We start from the raw sequence: 22,158 nt of genomic DNA on the forward strand, positions 1-22,158 counted from the left end.
CGCAGGGCCGCTCCGAACCAGCCCCTGGAGGGAGCAAGCCCCGAACCGAACCGGCTCTCCGGCAGCGCCGGCAGCCGGCCCGGGGCGCCCCGCCCGCGGGGCAAAGGCGAAGCAGGCACCTTCTCCTGCTGCTGACCTTTTTGCTGCTGCCCGAGCTCCCCGCCCTGCCGCCCCCTGCTCCCCACCGTGCCCCCTCCGTGCCCCCTCCGTCCCAGGGCTGTGCTCCGGGCGGCCCGGCCGCCGACACCTGCGCGCCGCTCCGAGCTCGGCGCCCGGAGGGAAGCGAGACAGGCGGGACGGAGGGAGGGCACCGCGGCCCGCCGGCCAGCACGGCCGCTGTCGCCGTCCGGAGCCGCTGCCGCCCGTGGAGAGGAGCGGCGGCCGGTCCGGCCCGGTCCCGGCGGGAGCTTACCCGGTGGGGGGCTTGCTGGCCCCGGGGCGCACGAGGGTCTCCATGGCCGGGCCCCCTCGCCGCTTCTCGGAGGACGGGCCGGTGCAAGACGCGGTCCCGGCAGCGGCGAAGGTCGGAGGCGGGGGTACCGAGAGGGAGGGAAGAGCGGAGAGTTCAGGAGCGAGAGCCGCCCTCGCCCCCTCCCTCGCCCCCACCTCCCCCGCTCCCCGCCCCGCTGCCGGGCGGCACTGCCCGGGCCGCCGCCGCCCACGGCTGCCCTGCCCTGCCCGGCCCGGCCCGGCCGCGGGTGAGGGTGAGGGTGCGGGCGGGGATGCGCTGCCGGGGCGGCCCCCGCCCGCCTTACCCGGCCGGCAGGGAAGCCACGCCGCGCCGCGGGCCCTGACAGCCGGGCTGCCCGGCCGGACCGCAGCCGGGCACGGCGGGGCGAGAATCAGGCGGCGGAGCTCCGGGCGCGGCGGGGCTCGGCCGGCCGCTGCCCGGGCAGCGCGGAGTGCGGGGGCGCTGCGAGCCCGTTTCCATGAGACTGCCCGGCACAAACGCAAACACGGCCGTCGCCCCCGCGGGCACTGCCAGGGCGGCCGCCCACGCCGCCCACGCCACGGCGGGGGAGAGGAGCGGATGGGGTAACAGGCGGGGGAGAGGAGCGACAGACCGATAAACCCCCCGCCGGCGCCAGCTCCCAGGACCCTCCTCTGCCTCTTCTGCCACGAACTTGGCAAACCCAGTGCTTGTCAGGCGAGTGTGCCCGAAACTGAGCCCCGCGCGGAGCGGAGGCTTTTCCTGCGCCTCACTCCCTGAGCAGCCCTGGCTCTGCCACCTGAGGCCTGCTTCTCGTCACCTCTGTTCATAGCGGGACATGTTTTTCTTCTCTCGGAGGCGGTACAAACAACTTTTAAAATTAGCAGCGGCTGTGGTCAGGGAGAGGGGCTGGAGGGCCGTGGCGCGGCAAGGCAGGATTCTCCTCGGGTTTTCCTCCCGCGGAACGAGCCCAGCACAGAAAAGGCAGCCCCAGTGCCCGGGCGGTGCGGGGCGCACAACGGCACAGTCTTCGTAGAAACGTGGGCATCGCGTAAAAATCTGTGTGTGCTGTTTCAGGAATAACCCCCCTCACGCCTTTTCCCCAGAATATCGACTGCTCCACCTGCGTGCAAAAGCAAAACCCGGCTGGAGGCGGGAAAGTCTGGCTGGCACCACTGTTGTGTGTGTCCTGAGCCCGGCTCGGCGCTGGGCAGCCTGGCTTCTCCAGGTACTTCAGGAGTTTTTCTGCTCCTCTCCATTTGTGTCATCTTGCTTTCCCAGCCACAGTGGGAGGTTGGCAGAGACAGGTCAGGCCAGCAGCCAACATTGGGACCAGGAGACAGGAGCAAGCAGGCTGAGTGAAGTTACAGTTAGAGACTGGAATGAGGAACTGGGCTGCTGCCTTACCTGGCTGCCTTGGTGATGGTCGCACAGGTTCTGCTTCATGGTCACCCCTTCCCCAAACCCTTCCATCCCCTCAGTTTTGAGTTCATATTTCTGCATACTCTGCCCATCAGAAAGTGTCTTGCCCAGCTCAGTAACCACACAAGTAGATGCAAGCAGTTTCTCTGGCTCCAAAAGTGAGAGTTGCTTCCTCAGTAAGAAATACTTGGCAAATAGGTGTGTGTGGCTGATGGCATTACCATATGCAAAAAATCCCATCCCAGGCAGACTGAAAATGCTTTGAAACATTCAGACATTGGATTAATTTGCAAGTAATAGAGGAGTGAAAGACATGTTTATCTTTTCTGTACTACATGGCTGGAAGATCACTGTAAATGCCCACCCTTGTCTACCAAGGCTTTTGCATTATGATCAAAATACCATGTTCTATGTATTTACCCCAATGTATAACATAACACTTCTTGTGCTATAGTCATCCTCAACTTTATCTTCTCTCACTTTCACAGCCTCAAGTCTCCATTAATTCCCATCTCCTCAGCAGACATTTAAGAATGCTGGCTTCCATTCCCTCCTCTCCAAGCCCTTGTGTGCAGGTACCTATGGGAGGCAGCTGCCTGTCCTAGCTGTACGTAGAGAAACAAACCCCCAAATTTGCAGAAGCAAAACATTGATCTCTAATTTCCCTGTTACCATGGGTAGAAGTTGACTGAGTCACCACAGTTTAGTAATTACCCCGGTCATCTGAGCCACATGCCACAGTAATGAGCCACATGCATGATCCTAATTTGCACCTTTATGAAAATAAATAGGCTAGGCTGCGTACTTTATTTTGCATGTGGATGGGTTCAGTCGCTGCATGCTGTCAGTTTCCATAGCTCCAGGAATGAATGGTCATCTATTAAATCATGGGAGCTTGATTTCCCAGCTCTGTTCATCATCTGTTCAGTCATTTTTCATCTCCTGTTTTTACTCCTAAATCATAAACTCCTCCCTATTCTAGAACAGTTGCTAAAGCTGCACAGGCACAAAAACCTCTGCAGAAACACCCAAATGTTTTCCCAACTGCATCATTAGCAAACTACACCAAAAGGACTTCCCTTGCCTCAGCTGTAACTTCTAACTTTTTATACCTGAGCAGGGGTGTAACGTACAAAACATCAAACTAGTACTTGCTTTTTATGTTCCCTTCATTTTGTAATGCATATCAAAAGAGTGAAAGCCTGTTAATTACCAAAGTCATGATCTTGCATCTCCAGAGCATCAGTGGGGCCGAGTGCCCATGTCCCCCATTCTTTAGTCACAAATATCTGATGGAAAAGCTGAGTGAAATGTGAGGAGTACACTGTGTGATGCAACATGGGAATCTGTTTTTCTCTAGGCTGCTTGGCACTGTGTCCCTCTTAAAAAGGGCAAAGGGGCTATTTCTAGTGTGCATTGTAATCCCCACAATCGGGGTGCTGTGCTCCTTTGTTTAGGCAAAGGGCATTAGTTTGGAGAGGGGCTATATGAATATTTGCCAATGTCATAAAATTTTGAGATTGGCATGTTCAGTTCTCCCAGTCTGTTTAACCCTTTTCTGTTTGTAGATAAGCCTCTTCAATATGTTTCCTAAGCAAATCAATTCACTTGCATGACAAAATCCTTGTTGTAAAATAGTTTCGGCCTTTACAAATAAAAAATAGAAATCAATTATTTACCAGTGCAATTTCACATTTATCCTTTGTAGAGTTTTCAAAATCTTAGTCCTATTTTTCTTGAGCTTCACTGCTAGTAGAATTACTGAATCAACCCTTTAAGGCTACATTTTTTTTCTACTAAAACTGGCCTGCATTATTTCAGGAATTTGAGTCTGTAGTATAAATGTAACTGAACACATAAGGAATCTAGTAAGACAAGTCTAATACCAGAGATTTTGTTTATATAGCAAAAAGAGCTTAAAATTAGATCAGCTAGTATGCACCAGTTAACCAAGCCTTCTCTCTAGTCCAACACATAATCTCTTTCTAGGATTTAGCTGTTTGAGGACCATCATAGAATCAGAAAACAGGTCTGAGCCTGAAAATGAAAGCAAAAAATAACAACCCCAAATTTATAGCAGGAAGCAATTGCGAATAGAAGTTGGTTGTTGTGGTTAGGTTCAGGTAATAGCAAACTTTTTTAACCACATAAGTCTTTTTCCCGTTGTAAGCAAGCTAGAAGTTTCAATTTAGGTATTAGTCCCTGTAAGAGAGTTGACTTACTGTACAATTGTAAAATTCCTGGCTGTGTAATTATAACAATTGGAGTTGTGTAGCCTCAAGCTCACAAAACTCTTTCATTTTGCTATCCAAAGTGAAAAAGAAAAAAGAGAGGAATTTAGATTTTCAGGGCTTGCTGGGCCTTTTCCTTAAGTCTCAGAGCATCCATTCTTCAGAAATTTGTTTTGGGAGTTGGCCCTACATGTCCTGTTCTTTTTGTTAGGAACGTGAAATAGCTGAGAGCACATTATATGCATTTTAAATGAACGATAATAAAAATAAAAACATTTACTAGTTTTGAACAAATATTGTGTCATTGGTCCATAATAGCCTAGCACACTATCAAATACCACTGAAGAGGATGAATTTGCTTCAGAAAGGCACCATGGCTTGATAAGTGGGGCACTCAAGGGGGAACAAGAAACAAGGATGCTTGCTGAGTCACATAGCAAACTGCCAATAAGTTTCTGCTTCATCTTTTGTTCTTCACACTTGTCTTGTGTGGTGCTGAGAAGCCTCCTTTGAGACTCAGTGCCAAACTGCACTTGCATGGCATCTGCAAGAGAGCAAAGACAGTTCCTGCCCTGGACAACCCAGGAGTTTTGGAACAGCAATTTTGGTTTTCTTCATCTTTTAGAAATTTATGTGTAAAATGTCTGTGATGTCAATTGAGGATCACAAAGATACTAATCATACAAAAACATGACAAGCCATCTGAAAGAGTACATGCATATAGACATAGATAAGGGGTTTTTTTTGTAGCTTTTGCTGAGGTAGTTTATACTATTTCTGAATTATTGAGTAACTGTCTTCTGTGTTTGTAGAAATACTGAAGCTTGTCCTTTGTCTTGCTATCTCTCAACCCATTCTGTTTTGAAAGACAGATCCCTTCAGAGATTTTTTTTCCTTTTATCTCCCAAAACTTACTGAAGTCGGTGAAGAGTTTAGTGGTTTTGGCATTAAGACCTAGAAAAAGGTATTGTGAGTGTGGTGAAGAAAACTACAGGCTCCTGCCCACCCTCTGCGTGGAAAAGGCTGGTGAAGAATGACCTGCTTGACCATTCACTTGTGCCTTAAAACTGTGGTGTGATCTGCAAAGTGGTGGAGAGAGGGATGAAGCAGTGCTGGAGAAAAGAGGGTGTGTGGTGCAGCCCTGGCCCAGCACCAACAATCAGGAGCCGCAGGGCAGATTGAGCACCATCATGCCATGTAAAAATACTCTGGAAAGGGAGGGTCCTTTTGCCTAAGAGGGTATTTCAGAACACATATGGAGGGCGGGAATGTGATGTACATTAAAATAGATGGGGAAATGGTTTAAGCTCATGATGTGAATAGAGCAAGTGAAATTTCTGTGAACAGTGATTTAAAGGACATTAAACAGCCATGAGGACATGAAAATTGGGTTATTTTAAATGTGACTAAAAGTGGACACAGCAGACAACCACTGAAGCTGATCTCTATAATACCCTGACACAGTCTTGAGTGTAAGAACCGTAGAACTTTGGGGATTTTGTTTTAAGATCTCGTATTGATTTCATGCTTATTCTTCCATGTATTCTTTTTTCCCCAACATTTTTTTCCCCTACCATTTTGTTCTATATGTTTTGGGCAAGTAGCCTTCAATTTTCTCTCTTTTCCACTATTCCTCTTATTTGAACTTTTATTCGCAATTTGAAACCCGAGGCCTCCAAATGAACTGACATTAATGAAAGTATATTTACTGGGACAGACCTAGTGGGCCAAAGTTCATGTTCTTGGGCCCAGCTGAGGGGAGAACCTTCCTAGGCAACATGATAATATAAAATGCTTCATAAAATAGTGGCATGACCCATACTTATCTGTACAGTGAAAACATACTTCTCCAAACAGTGTCAGAAAAGGCAATAGAACTATCCAGAGAAAATCCAAAATCAATTTTCAACACCATGTCATATTGCTTGACTGAAAAAAACCTTTGGGAAATCTTTGCTATCTAATAAAACAAACTTGAATCAAAAACTGGGTAATTTATGTAAAATTATCTTCACTAATCTTGCTAGGCCTGCTGGTCAGAGTGACCCACCCACAGCCATTCCTCTCCGGGAGGTTTTTTGTTCTTTGTTTGCCATGCCAAAGAGAGTCTGAAGTTGTGAAAGAAGCATTTCAGAGATGTGACTCACTGCCTTACAGATGCTCGTGCCACTAAAATTCATTTCACCTTTACCTGTTCCTGTAATACAAGTAATTTGTACTCTTAGAATTATCCTCTCATTCAGAATTTTTGTGAAACCAAAGTAAAGGTCTTGTGCCACCCAGCCCAGCAGAACTATTAGAAAGGGAAGCTTTATGAGCCTCCTGCATAAGGAGGAGAAGAAGACTGCGAGAGGGACACTCCGTGCATGTTCTAGTGACACAATAAAACAGAAAATTCCTCTCTGTAAGCTGTGGATGTGGCACATTCCCAGTGTTTCCTGTGCAGCACACTGCATACACAACATCGCGTGTTCTCCACTGCAAGCAGCCCATGCCCCTCCCACAGATCACACCCAGTTCTCCAGGTTGGAGCTGGGAGTGATAGCAGTGAGAAGCAACTCCTGCCTTTGAAACCCTGACTGTCAGCTGGGGCTTCAGCTACTAACTCCTAGAGTCCTTCTTGGAGTAAATTAATCCCTAATTCCCTTAGAAGACAATTCTCATGAACCATGTCTGTAGTGAATACTCAGTACCAGGGTTTCTAGTTCAAGAAGGCCACTACCATTTTGATATAAAAAAATATAATCGTGCTATAATCCTAAGAATTATATACCCTCACAGTTCTCTATATAAATATTTACCACTGTATGGGAGAAGCTTTATTAACATTATCCACAACTATCTTTTAGCTCACAGACTGGATTAAACTTCTATTACATTTAAATATTTTTTTCAGGAAAACAATTCACTGAAATATAGAAATTTTCCATGGTTAGGAGGCAGTCGTATCTCAAGGTTTCATTTTCAAGTTTCAGAATGGATAAATTGCAATACAGATTTTATAGAATTTCATAGTTACATACATAATTCTCATTTCACACTTGCATCCTCTAATACACTTTTCAGTTAATCCTGATTGATAGCAACATCAATGAAAACAGGTTTTGGTTCTGCGTTTAAGTCACAACTAACACCCTGCAGAAATAGACAAATACTTACGTACTTATGCAAAGTTACAAAAGTAGCAGCCTTAATGCTACTGCTGTTTCTACTGAGTTACCTAATTTGTGATTGCCTTAGTTCAACAATTCAAAGCACACAAAGATTTAAAAAGAAAGGTCATTAATATTATATCACCATATTCCTTAATTGTTTAGGAAAAAAATACCTTTGATGTATTGTATAATCTCTACTATTCTCCATAAATTGAACAGAACTTGAATAGCTGCATCCTGTTAAATTACTACATGCACTCCCAAAAGCCTACCTTTTTACTCATTCCTACCCCAAATACAGACCTCATGAACCTGCTGAAATCACTAAATTGTATTAATATGAAACTCATAGCCCTGAAAGAATGATGCACCTTAACAAATGCTATTGTCAGAAAAGCATCTGAACAAGGCAAATGGAACTCTGACACACATAAAGCCTTATTCAGATTTAGGTTACAAGCACAAGAGGGTAAATGAAAAACTAACTTACCTCCTTACCTTGAGGAATTCACTGTGAGCTTGTTTAGATTGACATCATGTACAATACAATTTTTCTAGTCACCATCATATCATGATATGATCAGTGGTGCAAATGGTGACTTTTCCATCACCTGATCCTATGAGGCCAGAAAAGGTTTCTTAATTCTCCCATTATAGATTTAACAAACTTTAGACCTTAATACCAGTATATGACAAAACAATAATACTTTACTTTTTGCTAACATACCTTGAGACCAATGCTGCTGCTTATGTCTTTTTCCAGAAGACTTGAGTTAGCTAGGTATGGCTAAAGAATAGAAAATGGTGTCTTCCGAAGATGTCTGGTGGTACAAATCCAGGAGATCTTGGTCTGAGATGAAGTACACAGTTGTTTCACCACAGTGTCACTGAACTGATGTGGTTACACAGTGACAAGACAGGGTAGAGCTTCTCTTTTTATGAGGGGTTGAGGTCACCTTCCTCACCCTGCTCCTGTGAGCAATACACAGAATTAGAAACCAGAACAACTGACCTTGAATTATCAAGGAAAGGATTGGAGAGTCAAAGAGGGGTGGAGGAAATATGGATTATGTGAACAACATCACTGTAATGATCAAAGCTGACTGATATTGAGAGGTTTTCTACTGATTCCAACTGCATTTACCAAATCTTTCATATCACTTGCAAACACAGGTAAGTAATGACTGTCTGTTCCACACAAATTTTCTTCACTCATTTGTTTCCCTCTTACTTTTGAATGGGAAGTTAACATGTTGTAATTCTACCTCTGGCCAGTTGTACTGGTGCTTTGTGAATCTTCTCAAGAGTCTGCTGTTTACTGTCCCCTAAAAGACAACATGAAGGTAAAAAGTCTGCCACATTCTTTAAACACCCTTTACCTGACACAGTGTGGTTGATGAACCTTTGGAACCTTTTTATTTATCTGTCTTCTCTTGGCTTGGCAGCTCTCCTTATGCTGCAGTCTCAGTCTAGGGGTGTGGTATAAATTATTACATAATTAAAATGAAACTACGCTCCATTTTTTCAAGTGAGTCATCTGCAGGTATCCAGAAAATGTACAGCATGGCAATTACCTCAAGTTCAAGGCATTAAGAATACAAAAGTAGCTGATTAGAAGTCCTTAGGAAAAATAAATATGGAGCACCTCTAACTTAAAAATAGAGAGAATACTCTCTTGATGTTCACAGTTGCAAACTAGGAAAATTTCAAGGCTTCCTGTGAATTTTCTGCTCAGGGTGGTGAACTGTGTGGCTTCAGGGACTGCCCAGAAAACAAACTGTGATGACAAGATCTGTGCTTGGTTCCTCCTCTGCCCTCATGGCAAGAGCTCTGCTGGCAGCAGCTGGTGGCTGGATCAGCACTTGCTTGCTGCCCAGCCTGTTGGCACAGTTTACCTTTCCAGCAGAGTGGGCTGCGAGCCAGAGCCCCACCTTTTCTCCACCTTCTCTCACTCAGCAGAGGTGGATGACAAGGGAGGAAAACAACAATACCACAGAGACTCATCTTTTCTCTGTCACAGAAAGGCCTTAGTGGCCATGAAGGGTCTAGGATTAAGACCACAAACTCTTCAGTAAATAGGCACATGTTCAGAAAGATTCGAAGGAATTGATTGGTTTTATACTTGTTCATAATCTGATGCAATATCAAAGGAACCTGCTGATTTACATGCTATTTTTTCTTTTACTAAAAGATGACAAATGAAGGTTTAAATCCTCTGAAAAGGCATTAGACTAACACCTGTGATAACTATGGAGGTGCTTTCACAGCACTGGCCTGTTTTTAAAGTCTATCACAAAAGCCACATTAATTTTCGGGATCAGTACTGAACCAAAATGCGCCTGGAAATATTTACAAACTTTCACTGATAACGTATTTTGAAACCTAAGTACAGCTTACATGGGGAAGGTAAAAGTCAGAGTGACAGTTTAATTGTTCAGGTATACTTTGTATTTGATGTGCCAAATCACACCAGTGGTTCAGAGAATCACAGAATATGCTGAATTGAAGGGACCCACAATGGCCATCAAATCAAGCTCCTGGCTCTGGACATGCAGAATCACATCGTGTGTCTGAGAGCATTGTCCAAACACTTCTTGTACTTGAAAGAAATGTCTGCTTGAGTCAGACTGTGTGTGCACACAAGATCAACCAGCTGGGAGTCTTGCAGCAACCTCTGCAGCCTAAATCATTGCTTACACGAAGGTTTCTCAGGGTGCTTGGTGTGAGCAGCCCCTGCTTGTTCTTGTCCTTGCACGTACAGAAGATACCCCTGTGTCCTACTCCAGTGTGGGAACAGGATTGGGTCCCACCTGCAGAAAACTTCCATGCCCTTCCCCACACAGCCTTGGCTCATGGCTGCTGAAGCCACCTCTGTCAGGTTGCCCAGTCTCTGCTGAACTGTTGCCAAGCTCACAGCACATTTTAAACAACAGGTACAGCTGCCCTGCACAGTCACCCCTGTGCTGGTATAACCTTCCCCCTCACAGAGATTTCCATGTCATAACATAGGAGAATATTTATGCAGCTTGAGGGGTGGCATTTTTAACCCTTTGCAAAAGAGTGGTGTGGGCAAGAGTGACACTGAAAATCAGCAGTACTTTGCTACCATGTTTTCAATTTTAAGGCGATTCTCTAAAAAATTACAAAATATGGTTCATTTACATGTTACAACTGGATTTCCAAACTGTTATCTAATAGAGATCTTGATTGCATTTGTTACCCTACTGGTTTGGGTAACATCCAACATCCTGAGGGATGAACCATAAGAATGGCTAAACCTGGAATTTTCAGATAGAAGTAACATAGATCGTAAAACACATATATTTATCCACAGATATATGACTGTATGATTCTAGAGTTTTGTTTCCTCTGTGGTAGGGTTTTATGTTTTGGGGTTTTATTTCTGCATACTGACATACTTGGAAGCTCCAGATGCCTGTGGCTTCTTCTGAGACTCTGCCTAAACAATGGAATCCAACTCAGGGCCCTCATGGCCCAGAAGAAAGCCATGGAACTGTTGGGGTGGGTCCAGGGGAGACCAGGGTCCACAAAAATCATCAGAGGGCTGAAACACCTCCCTTATGAAGAAAGGCTGAGAGAATTTGTGTTGTTCAGCCTGGAGAAGTGAAAGTTCCTGCAATCTTTCAATACTTAAATGGGTCTTATAAGAAAGATATGGACAGATTTTTTTACCAGGCCATGTAGTGATAAAAGAAAGAGGTAACTGTTTTAACACAGGTGAGTAGATTTAGATCAGATGTAAGGAAGAAGGTCTTTACAACAAGAGTGGTGAGAGGCTGGAACAGGCTGCCCAGAGAACTAGTTTATGCCTCATCATTGGGAATGTTCTGGGTTAGATTGGATGGGGGGAAGAGTAACCTGGTTTAGCTAAAGATGTCCTTGCCAATGCTGTGAGGATTGGACTATAGATGATCTTTAAAGGCCCTTCCCAACCCAAACTGCTCTTTGATTCTTGAGTGCCCAAGTGAGGATTCAAGGATGTGTGTTAGTGGACTCAAGTGAGAGTATATATATTCATCACTGGCAAGCTAAGGATATTAAGTCAACTGAGAATGAAACTCCAGGATTCAGAACCCTACATGGAGTGTTTTTTGAAGGGAAACAGAATCCAGCAGCTAAGCCAACAAAACAGCTGGGAACTCATTCCTAGTTTATTTTTACTGTTGAAGCTCAAAATTAAATCAGTGGTTCCACAGTGGTCCAACAGTACAATCAGAAAACATGCTGTGGAAAGCTTGGGGAAGGAAATTTTAATGAGCATGATTTCTTCAACAGTCTTGTGACAATCTATTACAAGAAAATGACCAATGAAAGTCATAATAACATTTCAATTATTGGATTAAAGCTTGGAAAAGACTAATGATTAAGAAAGGGGAGAGAGCAATCAGCAGGAAAACAAACCATCAAAAATTCCCCAAGGTCTTATTGCAAAATTAGGCTTTTAAATGTTTGCATCCAGCACCTCTCCACTGGGAGGCCTCTGTCACTGATCCCTGGGGATTTGAGGCTGATAGTCCCAATATGCATCTCAGGGAGGAGGGGTCAATTCCTTTCCTAAGATGGCGAAATAGGGCGTTACCTAGTCCTGGAAAAGAGAATAGGATGGCTTTATTTTAATCATGATACCTGCTTTTGTAATCCCTCTATGCTCTAAGCAAAGCCAAACAGCTTTTCCTTTTTTCTTAAAACGGGAATGAAATGCATGGGCATGAAGAGGGTGCTCTCAGGAGGTCGATGATAAAATATCCTGCTAACATCATCATAAAAGCAAAGCTGCAGCAGGAAGCTGAAAGGACACCCTGGGTAGATTTGTTATCAGAGCTTCCAGTTTTGATGAGAGAGAGGTACAAAAATAAGACAAAGGATTTTGAGTTTCTGATCTCATGGCTGCTCTGAAGAACTGAAGCGATCAGGTTGAACACACCGTCACTGGGACAATGATTTCAGCCACTTGTGAAAGACTTGTATTTTTGTCTCTTGTATTCCTAGGTATCTATGTTTAAAAAAGAAAAAAAGAAGAAAAAAGAGGAAAAAAAAAAAAAGAAAAAAAAAGAAAAAAAAAAGGAGGCACTTTGGCAGCATAATGATCTTTAACTCAGTCCCTTTGAGTCCTAAAACCTCATGGCTTGCCCCAAAAATTTAAGAACAACTTCCCCCTAGACACCTCTGGACCCCACCAGAGGAGATTCTTTTTCCCTCTGGAGGGATGAGAGGGAAGTATTAAGAACACCTGAACAGATGTGCCCTAAACATGTATTTTGTACATTGTGTTACTACTTTTGAGAGGTATTGCTGAGAAATGGAATTTAAAAATTGGGGACAAATTTGCAGATATAACAATGATATTTATATATAGTCTTCAAATTTATTTGAAGCTTTGTGAAATGTGTCTGAGCAAATGGCTGTCCCAGCCTAAGGCAGTTGTGCTTTGAGTTGAAGGTTAGTGGTCATGCTTAGACAGCTTGGGCAGGGGATTCTCAAGATTTCATGCTGCAGACTGTATGTGCATTTAAGCAAGAAAAAAACCCATTTCCCTGCCTCCTCGAAGATCCATGTCCAGCTCCTCACTCAGTTCAGTTCAGCCAGCTGTCTGTGGGTAGCTTTGAGCATTAAAGCACTGAAGTCCAGCAGCCACAGGAGTCACACAGGTTGGGAGCTGCCAGCCAAGAGCAAAGGGCTCTTGGCAGAGCTGCCAAGGCCCATGAATGAAAATGGATCAGCCAGAGGCACCACCATCAGGGAGCCAAGCAGCTACCAGAGCATTGCTTCACACGACAGTTTATTGCCTAACAAATCTTAGCTTTCACTTACTTTCACTGAGATGATAGGAAAAATTCTACCCTGAAAATTACTTCTTTAGAGAAAAAAAGACTCTGAGCTGTTATAGTTAAAGAATAACTGTAGCAGTCAGTTACTATCCCTGCTTATCTTCCTGGTCAGATTTTTGTTCTCTCTTACCAAAAAAAAACCCCAAAAATATTTTTGAACTGTATGGTTCATGTTTACTTATTACTTATGCCTCTGCTTTTGAAATACTAGAGTTCAGTATAATTTTTCCAGTTGTCCAGGTGTGGCCTCAAGTCACCACATTTGGAGCAACTCCCTTCAGTTTGAACCCAGACCTTGTTGCTGCCAGTCACGTCCTGGCAGGAGGGTTACTTTGGAACAACAGCAGCAGTGTTTCAATGAAATGACTAAACTTTTCTTTTTCCAGAGGATCCCTGCTACCACTGGTATGTAGGATGGAGGATGTGAAGTCTGAGGATATACTAAGGCAGTGTAGTCTATCTCATTAGTTTGAAAATGAAGCAAACAAAGAGATGCTAGCAAAAAAAAAAAAAAAGGACAGTGTATTAAAATAACTAAATACCACCCCAGAATCAACAGTCTTCTTGTCTCTGAGCAATTATGAATAAAGCTGGGTACTTGGGATGAAACTTAATTTAGACTACAGTTTCACAGTCACTTCAAGCTAATCTAAATTGGCACAGATTATGAAAGGAGGAATCTCTCCTGCCTGTCTGTCTCTGGCAAAGCTATTCCCTCTTTTCCCCCTTCTTCCCACCCCTTCACACACAGAGCAGCTTTATTTGTCTCTGTGTGGCATGGAGTGGGGCAAGCAGCTTGCCCAGAGGGACAACCCTGCTGCTCCCAAACACACTTTCAGCCTCCCCATGCCCCTGTCCAAGTTACAGCCATCCTGACTAACACTGGGAAACACTCCATGAATGACAGGGAAAGCGTTTGCTAAGCCAGATAGGTTTCCTGGTTTGGGGTGGGGTGGAAGGGTGGTGCAGTGATGTTTCAAGCTGCAATGACAGTACAGTGACACTACCTTGAGTACTGTGAAACAGGGCAGTAGTCAAGATACGTGGACTTGAAATTCCTAGAGCAAGGACTAATTCCAGCACTTGATAGTTTAACACTGTTTTATATTATTGCTGTGTAACATATTAACTTCTAGAGGTCACAGCCCATCAGCCCTGATATGCTGGTGACTTGTCCAAGTAAATATAGGCAAGCAAAATGCTGTTTATTCTAGCCACGGAGGAAAAAAAGGCTCTTTTTCCATACATATTTTTTTTAATTGTTTGTTCCATTAAGATAACAACACCCTTCAATTCCTATTTGTCTTTGAGTACTATAATGAGATGCTTGCATCAATTAATGCTTTGGAGTTGTTAATCAGCTCCAGGGAGTTGATGTCAGGGAGCCCAAGCTGAACACAGGAAGCATAGCCACAGTATGTGCTTGCATATATACACCTAATTCTGCTTTTCCTGAAGTGCAGCCTCAATGCCACAGCTGAACATCTATGCTTGTTTAAAGGTAATTGCACAAGACAAAATACAACTCTAATGCAGCAGCCTTATTCGTAATTCTTAAAAACAAATTCCAATAGGGAAACAGTGAACAAAAGTTCCCATGGGATAATTTCTGAGGCCATGTGCTCATTTTGCAGGAAGCTGGCTCTTTCCTTCATTAGAGGAGTTGAACAACTGTGAGTCAGTCACTCAGGTGCAAACGTTTTTGAGATCTGCTCTTCACCGGCAGATATGCCAAGGGTTCTCGTATAAACAAGCACTGTTTACAGACACCTTCTCAGCAGTGGCACTGTACTGTTAAACATTAATTCCTATGTGTATGTTGTGCAACATTTACTCATGCTCTTTGGCTCTGTTAGCAACTTGAAAGGACACTTTCAGTAATTTAGGAGCAAAGCATGTGTTCGGGAGAGTTTCCCACACAGTATATAGGAATAAATACCTTAATGAGTAAGCAATTTTTATCGGTTTTCTTTATTTTTTTAGTAAAGGAGCCCTGAGGTTTGTTTTACAGACAGTGAATATTTAAAAGGAGAGCAAAAAAGACCTTGACAGTTGACCCCACCTGGTTTATTTGCACGCTGAGAGTGGAAGAGAACAGGCACACAAGTGGTAAAAGTGAGTTGGCAAAAAAGGCTGGGGAAATAATGTCAAGATTTGGAATAATTTTTGGGGAGACAAACAGGTAAGTGCACTATTTTTACTGAAAGGTTCCAGTGGATAATGGCAGTGGTGAGACATCTCCACTCCACCTATTGGTGGAGAAGAAAAAGGAAAATTCTGCAGAGAGAACAGAGACAACACAATATGCCTGTTTGTCAGGGAGTCTGCAGAAATTGTCACTGTTTCACAGTGACAGGATAAGGAAGTGAATCAGAAACTCCAAAAGAGACTCAAGAACAAAAAAAGAGGATTTACCTGTTTATCAGCAGGCAACTCTGCCTGGCCTACAGTGACAGCTTAGGAGAGATGATTGAACAAATGCACCTCACTGTACACACCATACACAGAGGTTTGGGATGGAGTCTTCTTTGGGGTGGGGGTCATTTTGCAGCATCAAACTATGCTACTTTAGAGTTTTTTCACAGAACCATAAAGTAGTTTGGGTTGAAAGTGACCTTTAAAGTTTGTCTGACCCAACCTACCTGCAATAAGCAGGGACGTTTTAACTGGACCAGGTTGCACAGAGCCCCATCCAGCCTGGTTTTGAATGTTTCCAGGGATGGGCATCCTGTTCCAGTGTTTCACTGCTGTCGTTATAAAACCCATTAGCTATGAAGTGAGCCCACCAGCCTGTGAATAGAGTACAACATCCTCTAGCAGCTGCAAGAACTTACTGCTTGCTATTTTATGGTATGTTCTTGCTTGCTATTTTATGGTATGTTCTGCTCTTTGCTTAACTGAGGTTGGAACCACTAAGAAAAACTTCCAATTAGCTATCTTTAGCTATTTGTCAGTGTAATCCTGGGTTGCTCTTTTCCCTATCTAGAGGATTTCAGGGAAAGTAGAGTTAAATTTTAGGAAACGTTACACCTAGTATCATAACCTCTTGGTGAAAGGTTTAATTTTCAATTTCCCAGGAAAATGGTAATACACTTAGATCTTTTCTGTGGGAAAACAAGTCAGTGACCATGAGAAAGCACACATACACGCAGAGTGCAGAAATGACAACATGTGTTAAAGCTCTCATGTAAGGAGGTTCAAGCTGACCCTAGTAGGCAGAGGTATCTAGAATATGCACTTGGAGTACCTCATTTGGTGAAGGACAGCACGCAGAGCGGGGAGTTCAGCATGTGTCCTGGAGTCAGAGCTGATCTGTATTTTTAGACTCTAAATCAGAGGGTGCCTGTACAATAGTGTTATTTCAGTATCCAATTAAGAGCCTGATTTCTCACTGGGGACATTTTTCAAAATGCCCATGGTAGGGATAAATCACCTACCTACATCTAAAGTCAGGAAGAATTCCTTTGAGAGTCACAGTGACTCAGGAACAGCCAAGCTCTGCCAAACTGGAACAAGTTCAAAGCGAGCACTGCCTGTGATCAATTCATTACATAAACCTCAGATAAGGGAGTGGCAAGAAACTTTCCTGCCACCAACCACGAAAACAGTTAAGGGGAAACAGCCATCCACCAACTGGGTTTTAATAATCTACTCCATCTCAGTAGTGTAAGGGCCCCAATGAGTCTGGTAGTAAACACAGAAGAAATCAGAACCGGAGTAAAGTGCTCTTCTGAGCTATAATGCCATTTTTTCTAATATCTCCAGGCACAGACAGCAGCTGCAGTTAAGTAGATAGCCTTAGGAAATAGTTTCTTGTACAAGAAAGCAGGAGAAAAGTCATTTTATTTCCTCACATTCTTCTTACAGGCACTGTTGCTCAAGGTACAAAATTCCTATGAAATGTAACAATAAAAAGCAATCGTATGTAGTAAGGGCCTAAAGAAGTAAAAAAAACCCCAAAACTGTATCTTCAAGCAAGTCCTACACAGGCTTCTATGAACCAATGACTTTCTTTGGGCATCAAAATGCTGGGCACATGAGGACAATCCTGCTGCCTCAGGGTTGGTAGAGCCTCTGAGCACAGGTCTCAGCAGAAACTAAGTGCTAAACAAAATTTGAAGCTGTGTCTCATACTAAATCTGTTATAATTCAGTACTTGGTCATGTTTTTATAATTACATAAAAGACCAGGACCTGCACGCAGTTACTTTGCATGCTGCACAAGAAAATGAACTATAATCCACATGGGAGAAGAAAAAAGCTTATGACCATGGTTTGAAAACAAGTCTTGTAACACTTCAGCATGTCTTGCAGAATGCCTGCTTGGAGTATTTAGCAGAAAGCATTTATTTGTTCAAATAAGTTCACATTTGACAAGCTTTTACAGAATGCATACTAAAAGGCTCCAAAAATTTTTTTCAACAGCCACAAACATGAGAAAAAAGTAAGGTAATACCTGTCCTGGTCATTTTGTGAAGGGGATAAAAAGAGAAAAAAAATAATAAAAATGCTTAAGCAGGTATCTTCATAAGACATTTACTTATGCCTCTGCTGTTAAAATACTAGAGACCAAAACTTCGTGAGGATTAAGTAGGAACTTCTGGGATACATCCAGAATTAAGCTATGGAAAGGTAATGAAAGGCAATTTGACAACATCCCCAAAATCCTAAACCTTCCAGAGAAAAACTTTAGCTTCTTTTAAGAATTCATAGAAGAGGTTGGATAGTAGCCATTTCTCCCTCCAAGATGGTAATTTTTCATGACAAGAACAATTAAGTACATTTTGCTCCATTTTCTCTAGGGACTGGGTTGTTGCAGAAAGGAACACACCCAGCTCTGGGCAGGAGAGCTCTCCAGGACAAAGGCTGTGCCCAGCAGCTTCCCATGAGGCAGCACCGCATGAAATCCAGGGCTGCCCTGTTTAGCAACTCAGTAAAAGGAGAATCAGAACTGTTAGAACTTTTTGAGTGAAACTTAACTCTTGCAGGTATCTCTTCTCTGACAGGAAAATACCTTTTATTATTTGAATTCAAGTCCTTTTCTCACATGTATCACAAGATGCACGTTTTGCTGAACCACATAAGAAATCCCACCCTAAGACAGACCCATTTGCATAGGGAACATCCAATTCCATTCAGTGTCTGCACTAGGAGAAATGTGCTGACCTCATCCAGAGGGAAAATAAAGTTTGTGTGTAAACAGAACCTGAAGAGGATTTTACTACAGAATTTGGTTGAGAAATCTGAATAACCAACAAAATATTCCCTTAAAGACAAAATGTATTCTGTGTGTGGGGAATGATCCAACAATTTCCCATATTACCATGGTAATTTTTCATCATCCATATTAACATGTCTTTGCAATCCCTTATTGACATCACATCAAGGGTCAGAAGTGGCACTTACATTGCAAAACATATTAGATCTTTCTCATAAATCTCTATTAGATACAAAATACTTTAAAAACCAAAACCATGGTTCCTCTCTGCAGTATAAGTTACACTTGAAGACTGTATGAATCTCACATGCCCTAGAAATAATTAATCTGGCAATGTCTTTATTCTGTCTTTGCAATTCCTTCACACCAAGGTTCAGGCCGGGACAACAGACAGGGCTTAGCCGGACATAGAAGAATTCTCCATTTAAATGCCCTAAGTCAGATCAACAACAACCTAAAGATCCAACCAAACAAAAAGCCTCCAAATATACTAAAAACCAACCAATGAACCTAACAAAACCCTCAAGCTCCACGATTTGGTCAGAACAGCTAGCTTAGCTCCAACTAAAAATCCACCTACAGTGAGCATCTGGAAAAGTAAGATCAGAATGAGAAGTAAAAAGATAACTTCAGGCGCCTTAATAAGTTTTCAGCTAGATAATGTTTCATTTGTTTTTAATTGAAGTTTACAGTCTTTACAACTGCATGATATTTCTTAAAGTAAAGGAATAAGTAGAGTGGAGGAAATTTAGCAGCACCATAATTAACTACTTAGGGCAAATCCTCCCATCAGATTCATGAGACAGATTTCAGATAAGCAGCTCAAATGAAGGATTATCTTGCGAGCAATGCGGAAATGTTGATCAGCTTGATATTTCCATTCTGCAGACAAGAGTTCATGCTGCTGCTCACTATTTTCTGCAAGGAGGTAAATCTTCACAGAGGTGGCAAGTCTGATCCAAAGGGGATTTTGTTTTTAAAACCCCTGCACATGACCATCTTGTACTTGTCTGTTTTCAGGCAGAAATGAGATCTGAATTTAGATGCTGCTCAGCTGCCCCCTTTGAGAAGGGTTACCAGGCAGATGGATGGCCTGATGGTCTCATAGATGGGCTGGAGAGCATTGCATATGTGTTAATACGGTGTCTTTACACAAACATTAGCACTTGAGAGCATCACAGAATACTCAAGCATCCTGAAAATATTAAGTTCAATTAAAAATATAATCTTCTGTGACAGATAACACTCTCAGCATATGTTTCATGGCATTTAAAGATAAATGGAACCCATTTAGCCAGAGGATTTAAATTTCAAGGAAAAATATCCTGTCAATCACCAGATATTATGAAAAAACTCCCACAAAATTTAAAATGGAGTCTTGTCATAATAGTCTCGCATACACCAGTCTTGCCTGGTGTCTGGGCAACCAATGCAACTGAAAAAGTGAGATGCTTGCCTTTTACTATGCACTTTGCTGTCCTTTTGCCTCATTCAAAAGATGCTCAAATGTCTAGAACAAATTCCTTATTTCAGTTTCAGGATCTAGAAGCTGTTTGCTTGATGGGGATCAATCTCTGCATTCTCTATATAGTAGAAAAAGACAAACAAACACTCCAGTAAGTTATGAGCTGAACAAGAAAGAGAGGACCAGAAGCAAAAGGGGAAAAAAGAAAAGATAGTACAAAATATTTAGTATTGCTGTACTCACAGAAATAGTTCCAATCTCCAAGGTTTTGTTACTTGAATATGGACTGCATATTTGACAGAGTATATATATAAGATATTTTATATGTCTAGTGGATATATTTTCATTTCCATTGTTTGACTTATGCAAGCAGATTATATGTTTTGCCCCCTGGCAAAATAAAACATTGACCATTTGGAGAAAATAAAAGGTGCTATGGCCATGCCACATGTTTTCCCCATGTCTTAGGTGTCCACAAGATGAGTAGCTTTCTTTTATAATTGGCATCAGAATTCTTCAGAGAAGCAACTGTTAATTTAAAGTACATTAAAATGCATTTCTTTACATTTTCTAGTAAGTAGAGTAAATCTGTTAAAACATTTAAAAAAAAATCTGTTTGAAAATTGGAACCTAGCCCTCTCCCATCCTTATTCAGATAATATCCCACCCCCACCCCAAAACCCCCCAAACAAAAATAATTTTTGAGGAATGCATGCCTAAACAGATAAGCCTCACAGTAAGATTTCCAACAAATACTCACGAGACTTAGGTATCAAATTCCCATCAACTGAAAAAAAAAATCCCCCTTTCTTTCCAAGAGCATTGAGATAACATCATGTGCAGACATCACATCATACTCTGCTCATGTCTGTGTGTTTAGTTCTGAAGTACTCATATTGTTCCTGAAATTATTCATCCTTGGGTTCCCAGGCATGTTAGCTGAATCCAAGAGTTACGCTCTCTTGGCAACTGCCTTTTCTCCTTCAGTTTTTCTCTGCATAGGAAAACCCTTAAGTCTGAATTCATGAACATCAGTAGGGCACTGCCCTACTAAGTAGGGAGGCTCCCATACTGGCAGGACAGAATCACTTCAAGCTCTACAGCTGAAAGCCAGCACTATCATCCCTGTGCAGGCAGCTGCTCCCTGTTAAGGAGAAGCAGCTTCTTGTGCTGATAGATAATAAAACAGCTGTCTTTTTCTTCCAGTGGGGAATACAGTCAAATAACATAAAAAATCCAGTAAGCTCTCTGTAACACACCCACAGAAACAATGATCTCTTGTGTGCCTCTAGGCATATGACTATTTACTGAATGTAGAAGTCACATGTACAGGTAAACAGTTGATCAGCTCCCAGACACCACAGTGGGATTATTTGCATTATCACCATAAACCTTGTTTTCAGTGATTAATTATAGATTCACAGAATGGTTTGGGTTGGAAAGGGCCTAAAAGATCGTCTATAGTCCAACCCCTCTGCCATGGGCAGGAGCACTTTCCATTAGACCAGGTTCCTGAAAGTCCCATCCAGCCTGGCTTTGCACACTTTCAGGAATGGGATATTCACAGCTTCTCTGAGCAACCTATTCCAGTGCCTTATCACCCCCACAGTAAAGAATTTCTTCCTAATATCAATTCTAAACCTGCTCTGTTTGAAGCCATTCCCCCTTGTCCCATCACTACATGCTCTTGTGAAAAGTCTCTCTTCATCTCTCTTGTAACCTAAACCCTGTACCCCAAAAATGCAATAGCAGAAAGGATTTTTAATAAGTATCCAATAACAGATTAAAGCCCAACATGTCATTTTTAGGCAAAAGGTATTTTAAAAAAAAAAATGTTTTGCTCACAGGAATAATTTTTATAACAGGTGTAAAATACTGATTTCATTTTCCCTTGCTTGCTGCTACTCTTTCAGGCAGCCTACAAGGCTCAGCTTTGCATATAATCTCATTTTACTCCCATTCCTATGAACAGAAAAAATGTCGCAGACATTTTTTCACAGAAATCCTTTCTTTCAGATTTCTGCATTTTCTGGGAAGCTGAGGGCCCCCAGAAAGAGAATGTAAACAATTGTTATCAGCTGCTGTGGAATGCAATAGGATTCACCTTGGTTGGCTCATGCTTCTTGTTTATAATTAAGGGCCAATCACAAAGTGCAAGCTAGGGGACTGAGTCCTTGGACACAACTTTGTTATAGATTCTTTCTTTCTATTCTTGGCTCTAGCAAGCTCTCTGCAACCTCTCTCTTTATTCTATTTAGTATAGTTATAATGTATTATATATTATATATTAATAAATCCAGCCTTCTGATCAAGAAACAAGATTCTCGTCTCTCTCTCACCAGCAGCGACCCACACAGGGCGCTGTAATAAAACAATCCTGTAGAAAGTG

General features: G+C 42.6%; 1 protein-coding gene across 7 annotated transcripts in view; it reads right to left on the reverse strand.

Annotated features, from left to right (window-relative positions):
• COBL (cordon-bleu WH2 repeat protein) overlaps window positions 1-596 on the reverse strand; it is a 155,010-nt gene extending 154,414 nt beyond the window's left edge. For all 7 annotated transcript variants that reach the window (XM_063163413.1, XM_063163387.1, XM_063163404.1 and 4 more), the window contains exon 1: window positions 413-596. In XM_063163413.1, the coding sequence (XP_063019483.1) occupies window positions 413-456 (44 nt within the window). In that variant the 5' untranslated portion in view covers window positions 457-596. The remainder of the gene's footprint in view (window positions 1-412) is intronic.
• Window positions 597-22,158: the final 21,562 nt, after the last annotated feature.

The sequence above is a fragment of the Melospiza melodia genome, chromosome 1, assembly GCF_035770615.1.
Source record: "Melospiza melodia melodia isolate bMelMel2 chromosome 1, bMelMel2.pri, whole genome shotgun sequence".
In the NCBI taxonomy this organism is placed as follows: domain Eukaryota; kingdom Metazoa; phylum Chordata; class Aves; order Passeriformes; family Passerellidae; genus Melospiza; species Melospiza melodia.